Source organism: Lissotriton vulgaris, chromosome 1_1 (genome assembly GCF_964263255.1).
Source record: "Lissotriton vulgaris chromosome 1_1, aLisVul1.2, whole genome shotgun sequence".
Classification (NCBI taxonomy): domain Eukaryota; kingdom Metazoa; phylum Chordata; class Amphibia; order Caudata; family Salamandridae; genus Lissotriton; species Lissotriton vulgaris.
The window spans coordinates 1,426,818,938-1,426,832,247 of record NC_141685.1 but is presented as its reverse complement, the minus strand read 5'-3'; the positions used below and the strand labels follow the sequence as shown (position 1 = coordinate 1,426,832,247).

The window sequence follows — 13,310 nt, the reverse complement described above, 5'->3', positions numbered from 1 at the left end:
GCCTTACCTGGGCGAAGCCCGGGACAAGGGCGGGCCCGTCTGCGCCCGCCAGAGCCTGGAGGAGGCTGGGCTGGGCTGCACCTCTTTCAACGAACTTCCTGTGACCCAGGCTCCTCTGGTAAGCTTTTAATACTCATTTATTTACATTGCTACATGTGTGTATAGATTTGTAATACTGCTTTGTTCTTTCTATTCTCACAAATAAGTATGTCCAAGGCTAATTGCAGGGGATTGGGTGGAACTGGGGTCGCGGGCACCCTGGATGCTTTTCTTACTTGGCTGAGTCGATTCTCATGCATGAGATTGAGCTCACCGAAAGGAGACTCTCTTTAGATCCTCATCGAGTCTCAACTAGAGCTCTTTCATCTAGTCTCCCATCCACTGAGGTTCGAGCTGTTGATTGTACTCCTTTGGTGTCTGCCCTGCCACACCCTTCCCAAATAAGTAACCATCTTACAAATGTAAGCAATTCATCCACTGATCCTTCCCCCTCTCCTAAGATACTCACACGACACCAGAGATCTGAGCAGAAAAAGGTGGGGGAGGTTCATACTAAAAAACGGAAGGATCGTGGGCAGCCACAAAATACATGTCAGGCTAGAAAGGTGGCTAAAACAAGAGGGAAATGCCCAGGTAACAAAGGGGTCAGAAAGTTGCTTCTCCATCAGGCAACTCTTGCTCAATAGGAGATAAGGATGAGGATAGAGCCTATACTAAACAGTTGTTTAGGGAGTTTGAAAAGGCTATCCTCACCAAAATGGGTGAAAAAATAGTAGTTATGTTAGATCCCAATTAACCAAGCTGACAGAAATAGACACGAGGTTGTCTAAAATAGAGCATCATCTATTGCTACTGGTGTTAACTCAGGGAAAGGAAATGCACGAACAGCCAACTGAATCAAGACTAGCTTCAGTGTATAGTAAAAGTCAACCTCTTAACGAGGCAGGCACCAGTGATGGTATCATAGTACCAGCCCCTAATGCCATCGTAAGTAGTTTACACACTACACTTACTAATGCTGCTCGCACCAGGGAACATCAGGGGTGTCGTGATCTAGGTATGCCACGGGGTGGGAATATCGATCCTAGCAAATTTCTCAATCTTCCACCAGAAGCCACACCATATACCATTGTTCTCTCCAACGTGCCAGCACCTTCCACTGGTAGTTTTGAACACTGGGTGTCACTAAAGAACAAAGCGCTACACTTGTGAAACACCAGAACTGGGTTGGGTGATTGTTTATTCCGGGAATTCAAAATGATCCATAGAGTTGCTTGGGTAGGGCAAACTCAGAAATCTTTAAAAGGCGATTGTGTGGTGCTTAGTTTTGGGTCCCCATTTCTTGTTCAAACAATCTTGGAAAGGGCAGGCTCCAAGGTCCTGAGTGAGGACAATATTCACATCTTGCCCCTGGGTTTTTTTAATCGGGCTTTACCACTGCATACCACAGATAGGGATAGCTCAAGGAACATTGGTCAGGCTTGAGGTCCCTATGACTATGTAGTCCCCACACTAAATAGATTTGAGCTCCTCGCCACATTGGAGGATATTGACTGACTACACCCTGTAGCAGAGTGTAATATGACCTCTCAGTCACTACCGACTCTGGGGTTTTAGATTGTACGATGCCAGGCAACCCCCTCCAATCATCGTTGGCAGGATTGGGGCTCGAAAAGTTAGTGGGCAGGTCTAGAAGGGACACAGGTAGGGATAAATACAGGAGCCCACCAGACAATCCTATGTCTGAAGTAGCTCATGTTGCTGAGATGGCGACTGATCCATGTGGTCAGCCAGGTCATGGTAAAAACCCTTGTGATGTGACAGGACTAAAGCTTGTTTCCTGGAATATTGCAGGGCTTTTAAACAAAACAGTCTCTGCAGACTGGTCTAATTTATTGTTATTTAAACTTTGCGAAAGCTGCGGATAAAGGACAGCGTGGCAGACACAAGGGGGATTGACCACATAGGTCTGACAGAGTGAGCAGTATTCTGCTGAGGAGCTCCTTATTGATTCCAGGGACATTCTTATAATTAGGTTATCTAGAGTAAATGTCCCTGATATTTTACTTATCAATGTTTATTCTCGAGGTCTGCAAGGGGGGAAAGCTTCTCCTACTTTTGCCTCTTTAGATACGTTTTTACTAGACCACAAAGCTGATAACAATGTCATAATAGCTGGTGATTTTAACTGTACATTCGAACCTCTGGACATTCATGATGTAAACCGTGGCACTGAAGAGGATGCACAGGGGTCCATCCACCCGTTAGATATTCCAACAATAAAAAAATGGTCAAGTGCAACTCTCCAATTAAAACTACTTTTCCTGGAACACGGGGTAAGGGCTGCAAATGGAAGATCAAATTCAGATAAATCGGGTTCTCACACCTTTAACAACGGATTAAGCATTAGCAGAATAGACTTTTTCTTACTAAACAAGGAGTTTTGGTCCAACCTTGTATACATGGTGGTCTGTGAAAGACCCGAGAGTGGCCATAACCCTCTTTTACTATCTATATTACCCTCATCGGTAGTATGTGGAGTTAGCCCGGCTTCACGCACTGATTATGTTGAGGCTCAAATGTGTTCAAAAGCAAAGAGCATCTGGATGAGATGAGTAGTCTGTTAGTTAACGCTTTCGGTATGTTACAGACCTGTGTTTCGCAGGGGGAGTTAAAAGCCAAAATTGAACAGGCCCATGAGGAATTGTTTTTAAAGCTTAAAAGTTATTTTACTAAGAAAAGTAAGAAACCCAGTCCCAAACCAGACCTCAAAGCTGCAGCCTGGTACGGCACTTCTTGTGGTCAGGCACACAGAAATCGTGCGGCAGCAAATAGATCAAAGGTTAGGGACAAAATTTGCAAGGCCAGGGCCGACTATAGGAGTCCGCAGTATCGTGCCAAAGGGGTTTGGGACGAACAGCACTGGGCGGATTTGCTGAAGCATCCTTAGGGAGGAACATGAGTGCTTTTTGGCATTTGGTGAGATGGGGTTGTGGGGTCCCTAACAATGTCCCTCAAAACCATGTGGAGCCCGATAGGTGGGTCTCCCATTTTATAACGCAGTTTTCAAGTGCAGGGGCTAATTTAGATTTTCAAGTTACTCCATTTCCGGCCTCCAACCTATATTTTACCAAGAAAGAGGTGGAAAATGCACTTCATACTCTTCCCTAACAGGAAGCAGGATCCCTTTACTCATGTTTGCCGATGACACCCTCATCCTTTCGAAAACAAGAAAGGGCCTTCAAAGTGCCCTTTCTAGATTTGAGGAGTTTTGTGAGGACCTTGAACAAATTGTTAACGTGGACAAAACTAAGTACATGGTCCTGCACAAACATAAGACGATTGTCAGTAGAGTTGAAATGAAGGATGGTACATTGGAACAAACTGAATTTTTTTCTTACCTGGGGGTACACATAGATAGAAAAGTGAGCTGGAAACTGCAAGTAGAACTGCTCACAGTTAATCATGCCCAATTGTCGGGAGTATTGATCAAGGAGCATAAATCTTCATATACAAAACCCATTGCTCCTGTCCTCCAAATTGTTCACACCAAAATTGGCGCCTCAATCCTTTACGGGGTTAAACTGTGGGGCTAGGCTAATTTGGATTCCTTGGTGCTAGCACAAAATAAGTTCTTGAGGTCCTTAATTGGCCTCCCACAGTTCACCCTGTTACTACCACTATATCTGGATTTGGGTTGTCACTCCATTAGGAATGTGACACACTTCAGGCCAGTTGCTTATTGGCGGAGGCTTTGGGTGACTCCTGAGCTCAAGCACTACGCATTGGCATTAAAAGATGTTAAAGAGTCGGATGTCTCTAATAAAATTTCATGACTAAGGTGTGTAAAAAATACACTTAGTGAGATTGGGATGAGACGCTTTTGGACTACCCCGGGTGATATTGTTTTTCCATCTAAAGCAGAGTTTAAGGTAGCATATTGGAACATGGTTGTGACTAGGTGCTTTGCGGCCCTTACTGTTCCTTCTCTGTCCAGAGCGTTTCTTGGTTTAAAAAATGAAGCAAACTATGAAGGTTATTGGGACTTACTCACCACCCCTAAAGACAGAAAACGATACCACCAGTTTAGGGTCGGTTCACTCCCTACTAATGTATTTACAAAGAAATGGAGTGGCTGGAATACTAGTGTATGCCCCCACTGTCCAGACGTGATAGAGATAGTGATATATATTTTCATCGCTTGTCCAGCCTATAGAAAACCTAGGCTAAGATGGTTGAAACCCGTCGCTGTCACTAAGTTCTTGGGATGGGTGTGGGTAATTCGCTTGAAAACTAGTAGTTAAAAGTAGACTACTAGGTTTTTTGCACCTGCACTTTGCACTTTATATCACTGGTATTGTGCACCACTAAGCAGTAACTCTCTATTGCTGACTGATCAAATTTGAAATTATAATTGTTTATCCAGTGGGGTCTTCTTTTTTACAAGTTTTTAACATAGTAGTTGTACAATTTTATACTTTTAGATCAGTTGTTCACATATTTACGACTTGATTGAATAACTGTATTGTACGCATGTTTTGAAATGTTAGAGTTGTTTTTAACTTCACCGCTATATGTGTCATGTACCAACTTTTGTGATTTTTAACATCGAAATAAAGTTTATGAACTGAACTTAATATCTTACGAAAAGGGGATCCGAACCTCCACTATGAACTTTGTGTGCTTTCCACAGTGGTGATTACGGATATACAGATAGTCACTAACGTCAGATTGCAAGACAGCCAATCTAGCACATACTACTACAGTATATTGCTAAATAAATGCTTTGGTGAGTGTAAAACACTTCCCTTGAACAAAAATAGTCTCTGAAAGATTGCAGCGTTTATGGAACCTGTCCCTTCAACATGCATTCACCACCAGCCACGCATGGGAGGCTCCGTACAAAAGAGGGCTGTAAACGATGCCACTCAATGGATGAGGAGGAGGAGATAACCGCAACAGAATTTGGCAAGCCCGTAAATAATTATCACGCCCAGGGCCCTCATTCATGCTCTGGAAGAAAACAGGGTTACTTTAGGTGATGAGTTCGTCAAGAGTTAGGTTATTTTTTATAGAGTTTTAGTTTCCTCAGTAGGTTCTACAGCGTTGCACTGCTATACAACTAGGCTAAGGCTCGACATAACCATACAGGCATCTTTCCTTGAATCATATCCCCTCTAATATCTGATACATGTGCCCCTGCCAACTGAACTCCACCTTCTGGCAGTACTACCCATTATTCAGCTTTGCCTTCTTGCAATCCCGACCCTGCTCGGACAGACGCATGCCTTCCCTGCAATCTTACACACATGCCAATCGTCTCTCAAAACTATCAGCCCGATCCTTTATTTTCTCTACTCTTTCTTTGTTCACTAGCTCCCTCGCCTTCTCCCTTCAGTGTATATATTGTTGCAAAACATTTACACTTAAACAGGTTCTCCCTTCATCAACAAATTATTGGATGCTGTGATTTGCATAAAGGCAGTAACCACCAAAAGGAAATTCCCGGCACCTTGGCAGGTTGTGGAGCACGGCCATGTGAGCGATTAGTCATTTGTTTCTATCAATAGAACAGTGATTCATGGTCCCGGTTACAAAACAGATCATGAAAGACACCCTGACATGCTAGATTATTTTGACTTGCTTCCTTCTGCATCCTCTCTTGAGTTTTAATTGCACCAGATAAAAACAACCGACATCATCTACCTCGCAAAAGCTAACCTCTACTTTAGATCCTTGAGCAACACTGAAATAATAATAACACTTGTAACACAAATACATTGAAGCTGTATTCCTGTGGTACTATGAACTACTTACAAACTCTAGCAGTATATACATATGTGTGCATCTACAGTGCTATCTCTACATCTGAGCATCAAGCTCATGAGTGTCAAATTAAATATTTGTAAATATCTAGCGGTGAGCAGTGAAATAAAAACAATTAGGGCAGAATAGTTTACATCTTATTAGCCCTCTGAGCATCAAAACGTGTGATAAGAGTGCAACTAGCCAATTCCCACAATACTGTGCACTTTGACCGTATGTCTACATGCACTTTTGTATTTGTATTCTCTTGTACAGAGATATTGCACTATGTTAAGCTCTTATATTCATAATTTGTGTCCAAATGATCATTATTGTTCATTTGAGATCCATTTGACATTATTCTTTTTGATCACGTTTTTTAAATGTGCACTCTTGCAGGTCGGCACAAATGATACTATTTGATCCTATGGCAAATGCTTCTACCAAAATCTTCCTGATTTATGTATTATTCTCTCAAAGGTGTAAAGGTTCATTTACAGAGAGCAAAAACAGTTATCATTGGATGTTTCTGGTAATATTATTAATGTCTTCATGAACCTTTCTACCATACAAGTTGTAAACTGTACTCAGATTAACAAAAAAAATCCTTAGATCCAAATTTTTGGGCTATTTACTACTCCAATTGTCAGCCAACACGTGTTTCACCCTATATGATAGCGTGAAGGTCAACAGCTTTTTCAAGGCTGAGATATTATTCAGGCTCCATTAGGAATTTTGACTAATCTAGTAGTAGCAGAGTCCAAAATTATAGTCAAATTTAATTTATAGATATAAAAAGAAAATTCCGAGGTCCCATGTACTATGTACTGGAGAATACTTTAAAACAGACTAGGTGTTAAATGGATCTCCTTTGTTATCCTTCCAGTACTGGTAGTTTCACAAAGTAAGGCTGCGAGCTCATAGAGCAAGTGTAAGAACTGGTCAAATGGCCTCTCTTGGACAAGTAGGTCAGTGTGGGACAAGCGCATCTCAAGCATAGTCACAAGAACCTTTCATGTAACTACACCTACATACAAAGAATGAGACTTGTATCTTTAAACATGCTAGGCAAACAAACATATTTACTGCCCCAGTAGGTAGGCTAGGTATTATTAACACACCTTTGAAAAGATATTCTTAACGGTCTACATTTTTTTAAGAAAAATCTGGTCCCAGGCAGCAGTTTAGATAATGGTCTCTGGCTAAGGTCAAAAGCATCAAAGGTTGCTTGTGTTCTGGTTAAAATGGGTTATCAGTTCGGTATGGATTTACAACAAAGAGGCCAGGGGATGTTTGTTCAAAAAAAATGTGCATGTGGTTGGGTTTTGTCTGGATTACTACAAACAAGGTAAAGAATTATGGAAAGTAGGGCACACATAGTAATTACCAGTGGTTCAGTTTAATTCAAGCATTTTCATCTATCACTTTGGTGTTCTCAAGCTCATGCCATTGCTGTTGGAGGGCACACATTCAGCAGCAGTTACATAGATGCTAATTTCCTCTCCTACGTATGGTATACATACTGAAAGAATAGTGATAAAGTTGGTGAAAATAGCTCTGAGGCGCTTCAAGGTCACCAGACTAATAATTACACATCAGTGGCTTCTACTCGAGGAATTCTCAGCATTAAAGCCTGCTGCACAGAGCTTTAAATCTTAGTTATCGGCCCACAAATATGGGATAAATGTGAGGGATCAAAATGAGAATAGGGCAAATATCAGCTGTTTGTGCACAGCAGCATATGGCTAATAAGGCTATTAATACTTCAATACCATGCCACCCAACACAGGCAATTAAACATGACCACTACCGCTGTCTGGTTTATCTCACAGCCACTGAACCTAGAAAGTAGATGACAGTAGTCAGATACAGAAATATTAGCACTTAGATTGGATGAACCAATATCAGCATTTCAAAAAGGAAGCGAACATAGTCATACTGTTACTTAAAGCTGTGAATGTGGGGTATTCAACATTAATTTGACAATCCATCCTTTGCATTACTCTCCCACAAACTTACTATTGTAAATATATCGTTTGGAACTGTAAAATATGTATACGAATCGCCTTATCATCCTCGACCAACCACCATCACTTAAGAGTACTCTTGTTTATCCCCCAGACTGACCTAGATTTACGTACATAGATCTCGTTCAACGAACGACAGATGTTATTCTGCCAAATAAACATGTATACTGAATCCATGCAAGGTGGAACAGCTGACATCACTTGTGTTAACGCGAAGCCCGCTTCCCTCCAAACGTGAATAATGGTGTACACGAAACAGATATCTTAGGTGCAATCACGATAGTCTTTCCCTCCCTGGTAAACTCTAACTACAACATGGAGAAGAAAATGCGCATTAGCAGTGTTGTTATGAATATGCTAGTCGACTCTGGAATCAAAAACTATAAACGATTAGGCAACAATAAAAAAAAATGTGCATCCATTTAAGACAAGATGGGGTGCCAGGGGTTGCCTCCAACGTGCACAGCAGTCAGTTTGTAGACGGCAGCACATCAGCTCCGATCATTCAAGTCACAACAGGTGAAGAGCGGTTAAAAACTGCAAACCTGTTCACACTCCTATCCACAATGAAAGCGAAGACAGGTTTGTTTTATTAGCTGTTTCGGAACTTCTGACTACAATGCTGCTGTTATTTAGCGATTATATAGCGCACAAACAAAATGAAACCTGTTCAGCATCGAAGGACTTTCGATAGTCTGGGCACTAGGGACTGAATATTGATAATCCTCACAAGCAATAGTTCCAGGGTTTCTAAACACAGGGTCAATGTTTTACCATCTATACAGCAAACAGCCTGCTATGCTTTCGTTGGTCCAGGTGCCGCAGAAGGGGCATCAAGCTGAATGAGGCATGGAGACTGTCACGCCCGCCTTCTCCTCCCCACCCCGCCATGAATGATCCATTTTATGGAGTAATCGATATCTAGCGCTTGCTCGCCCTATGAGTAAATAACCTGCGTCTTCGGACAGTGCTGCTAATTTAGGGTTTCACGTCAGAACCGATCTCTAAAACAACAGCGGGGCATCCCGTGTTTAGGAATGTAATCCTGGCTGAGAAAACGAAACCCCACCTCAGATGATCCGTGGGACCCTAGAGGTCAACAGCTCTGACAAAGAATGCACTCCCATAAAGATTCATGTGCAACCCGTGCCTCAAAACAACTGCACTACCGTCTGCAGAGGTACCTGTCTGCATCAGTGACTGCAACCCTGCCATGGTCAGTCCTATCCTACCCAAGTGAGTGCAATGTTGTTTGAGGCAGCGAGTCTGGCTGAGTCACTACAGCCCTGTACGAGAGGCTGCAATCCTTCCCCGGTTACTGTAATAACGCCCCATGGATCAAACAACAAGCAGCTAGAGATGCTCCCGAGTAACAGGAGCAAGGATCCCTCAAGCTGGCCAGAGAAAAGATGCATATACATGCACTGCATGGTAAACACATTCTATAGATAAAACAAGTCAGGCAGCAAGCACGCTCAAAAACTTCGAACAAATGTAACAGCAGGAGAGCGATTTGGAGACTTTCAGGAAGATATGGTTCTGCCTGCGGCCCTGCCTGGATGAGGATAGTCCTGTCGGAGTGACTTGAATCAGCGTCACTGACGGCAATCCTACTCCACAGTCATCGACCCTACTTGCGCGCAGCAATACTGCCAGAGTGGTAGCAATTGTGTTAGAGTAGCAGTAGAGTGACCACAATCTTGTTACTGAGTGTGATCCTGAATCAGGGGGCGCAGTTCTGCCAAAGTGACAGTAATCTTGTATTAATCCTGAGTTAATAAGTGATATCCTGAGAAACTGCAGTCTGTCTTGTTAACGTGATAAACATACCTGCTTTAGTGCCCGAAGTTCTAGTTTAACTTTAGTACAGAAAACAAAGCGAATGCACTTTAAATTGTCAGTGGCAGCAAACCCCCTTAGTTACTATAATTCTGCTAGAATGCAATCGTGTCAATGTCAGCGAACCTGCCTTAGTGTGTACAATCCTTCTTTGGTGACTGCAACCACGTCCTAATTAGTGCATTCCTATGTTCTGAACCGCTATCTTGCCCCAGTGACAACAAACCTGCATTAAACACAATAGTGACAGCACCTGTGCCTGTCTGAGTAGAATACTGCTGCTGCCCGACAATGGTTAAAGGCTACTTGAGGTCCAATGGAACCCACCTCTCAAGCCAAAGCGTGTGCACAGATATTCCCAGACTGCTCGTGAGTGCTTCCCTGTGCCCAGTCTGGACACTCACCTGCAGGAAACAGTCAGCTCCACTTTGGTGGCCGGAATGCTAGCGCTGAAGGGGCTAAAGTCTCCGCTGGGCGCGGGAACTCTGAATCCATAGTCCATCATGTCCAGGGCGGGCTTGTCCGATCCGTACATGGGGGCGGCCGGGGAAGCCGCGCGGCGGCCGGGGCTGAGGGAGCCTGTGCAGAGCGAGGCGCAGCCCGTGCAGCTGCTGCTGGCAGCCGGGGGCGGGGCGGTGCGCGCTCCTTCCTCTCGCGGTGCTGCCTCCGCCGCTCAGGGCAGGGCGAGCCCGGAGACTGGAACTCAAACAGCTGCTGCGCCACTGCACTTCGGAACAGTGGCAGCTGCCGCGCGGCGTTACTCCAAAACACCAACAGCTGCTGTACGACGTCACTTCATAACGTTAACTGCTGACTCGTGACGACACAACTGCCGCGATACGTCATTCCAGAGAGGCTGTCGCGTGGTGTCACTTCATAAGTCTTAAACTGCCACCTGACGCACGAATATGCTACGTGAAGCAAACCAAGAAACTCCTTCTGGAGCGCTCAGCAGTACGCGGGGCGGGGTCTAATTACAACACCGCTGGCCAACTGCTGAGAGCAGCACTCAGGGAGAACCGACCCCCACCGCTGGAAATGCCAGGACAGCCCTCGATCCGCTCACAGGCTGCAGCACGAGGTTTCATCAGTCTCGAGGTGCTCGAATCAACGGGCAGAGAAACTGGCTCTGCCCTCTGTTTATTTAAGAAACTTGTAGCTCATCCGCTGGAACAATGTAGAGGAAGTTGCTCTGAAGAGTACAGAATGTGCTCTGAAGGCTGTTGGCCAAACGTTTGTAGTTTGCAGTGAAAGGGATAAAAAGCAACGGGTTGAACTCCATGAAAACAACGAGGGAAGCGACGGTTTGAATGGTGTAGTTGCGCGCATAAGCCTTCCCAGCAGTTCCGTGTGCAGCGCATCAGCTTCAGTACACCATTATAAAAACACGTCCATCTCTTAATCACCTCTTAAAAGTCCACCTCACCGTGATTATCTCTCTGCTGCTTCTATGCTGTTTATGGCGAAAGCTCGGGTAAATTTGTGTTTCAACTGCTTTTAGAACGAGAAGGTTGAGTGGCATCACCACAGCTGCTAAAACAACAGTTGATGGACAGAATGCAGAACAATGTCATACATTCACCCCAGTACAGTTCGGGCTGGACTGTTCCCATGAGGCACAGGGTCAAGGCTAATTTGCATATGGCCATGTCTGAACTGGGGTGGTGTGGAGTGCAAAACAAGCATTTCGTCAGAGACTGCACCGCCTCGATAAACAAAACTCGGTCTTTTATGCCGAAAATTATGCCTCTGGCAACATTACAATTTACATTTGGTGCATACAAACTAACCAATGACCACATAGCATTTTAAAAGTAGCGAATGACGACAGTCGAAGACAATCCCATTTTCCGTTGTCCAGCCCACCAAAAACGATCGCACACATGCTTGGTTTCCTGTTAGATCAAGCCGGACAAACCCATCATAAACCCTTCAACCCAGATCGATGAACATGTCGTAAAGGAAAGGCAGAAACAGATGGAAAGGAGATAGAGGGGTGGGAGCGATGTACCATAAACTCGGACACGTCCTGTCCTTTGATCTTTATCAGGCCAGCTGCTGCTCAAGGAACTGGCTCAGCGGGATTTGCCCCAGGCGAGGAGTCAGTTCGGCCAGGTCAACCAGAAGTCAGCTAAGGCATACGTGTCAAGGACTTTCTCGTCCGCAGCCATCGGGCCTATGTTAGGGCAACCACACAAAATGGCTGCCACATACAAAATGGAACCTGGAGGTTCAGACTAAATCCTCAAGTGCAGAGTGTTCTCCTATATCGATTCATACGAAAACACTCAGACACGTTACACTCGCCATTTGCGGTCTGTAGAGACCAAAATCGTCCATTTCCGACGATCTTTATAAATCGGGTTTCGGAACTATCAAACCCAATTCGGAACCACGGAACCACAGACCTCCTTTTGCCCTATCATAGGCAATAAACCCAGACCCATTTTAATCTGAATCCAGATCTATACTCATCAGGTCATCGATATGCTGCTGTAGCATCATCCTATTACCAAGCATCTCTCTCTGGACAGGTTTCCGTACGCACAAAGTAGCACAAAGGCCACAAATAGCGGGAGCACACTGTACACAGAGACAGAACATGAACAGGATTGCTAAGACCATCCCAATGACCATCAGAATCTTCAAACCCCAAGTGGATATCAATCCCCATAACCATCCCATCAAAGACCAATCTCCTTTGTCCAGATGGACAGAATCGGAGATTTTGTGCAATTTGGAAATGGCCTGGAAGACTGATGGAGCGTTGTCTGGAATAAAAACACAGCAGCTCGATTGAATCAATCTACAAACTCCACCTCGATCTGCCAGGATAACATCAAGGGCAACTCTATTCTGAAGTGTCATAAGTCTATCCGACTGGAGCTCAGCAGTCAGGTTACCAAGGTCACCGGCAGTTTCAACTATAGTGGACTCGACCACTCTCGTTAGCTGACGAATATTCCTACTGTTAGCCATAGGTCCCCAGAACTGCAGAAAACCCTTGAAAAAATCTCCCAATTCTTGTCCTGCAGTGTCTTCTTGGCTAAAGACACCTCTAGCAATTCTCGTCTTGTGGTAATCTGCCGCAGCTGTAAAAGTGGGGGGTAACAGAAAGGAAACAAAACATGTGCCCGCGAAGTCGGGGGGCAACCATGTGTAAGCGTTGTCGTAGCAAACAAAGTAGGTACCCTTAGCAGCTAAGAACGCTGGGGAAGACTGAGATGGAAACATATAGGTCTCAGCACAAACGCTCTTCCCTAACTGAGCCTTCGGATTCTTACCATTGCCCTGCAGACAATAGTAGCCCTTATGGGGCACTATCCAGATCGGTGGAGAACTTTTCGCTCGCTGGTTAATACTCAGACTAACTCCATATCCAGTAACGTTCCAACCACTATATGGTTGCCTCTCATCTTTCGGAATAATCTCAACTGCATTAGTCCCTTTAATCATGTCGACTATGCCTCTAGCTATAGGACTATTCTTCGGATTATCTTTCGGTGAACGTAGGGGGTGAACACTGTGGGCATAGATGAACATGGTTCTGTAAGCTCGAATCGAACCATTTAAACTGAAGGGCAAAACCAGATAAGGAATACCCTTATCGGTTGTATGAGGCATCAAACCACAAATCCA

At 44.4% G+C, this 13,310-nt stretch overlaps 1 protein-coding gene across 3 annotated transcripts in view; it reads right to left on the bottom strand.

The window, feature by feature from the left end:
* The window catches only part of CPNE8 (copine 8), a 990,278-nt gene extending 979,545 nt beyond the window's left edge, over window positions 1–10,733 (bottom strand). The window contains exon 1 of one of the 3 annotated variants that reach the window (XM_086967237.1): window positions 10,076–10,733. In XM_086967237.1, coding sequence (XP_086823363.1) covers window positions 10,076–10,206 — 131 coding nt within the window. In that variant the 5' untranslated portion in view covers window positions 10,207–10,733. Of the gene's footprint in view, window positions 1–9,998 lie in introns of all 3 variants that reach the window. The other 2 variants (XM_086967238.1, XM_086967242.1) reach the window with 2 other exon arrangements.
* Between the last annotated feature and the right edge of the window lie 2,577 nt (window positions 10,734–13,310).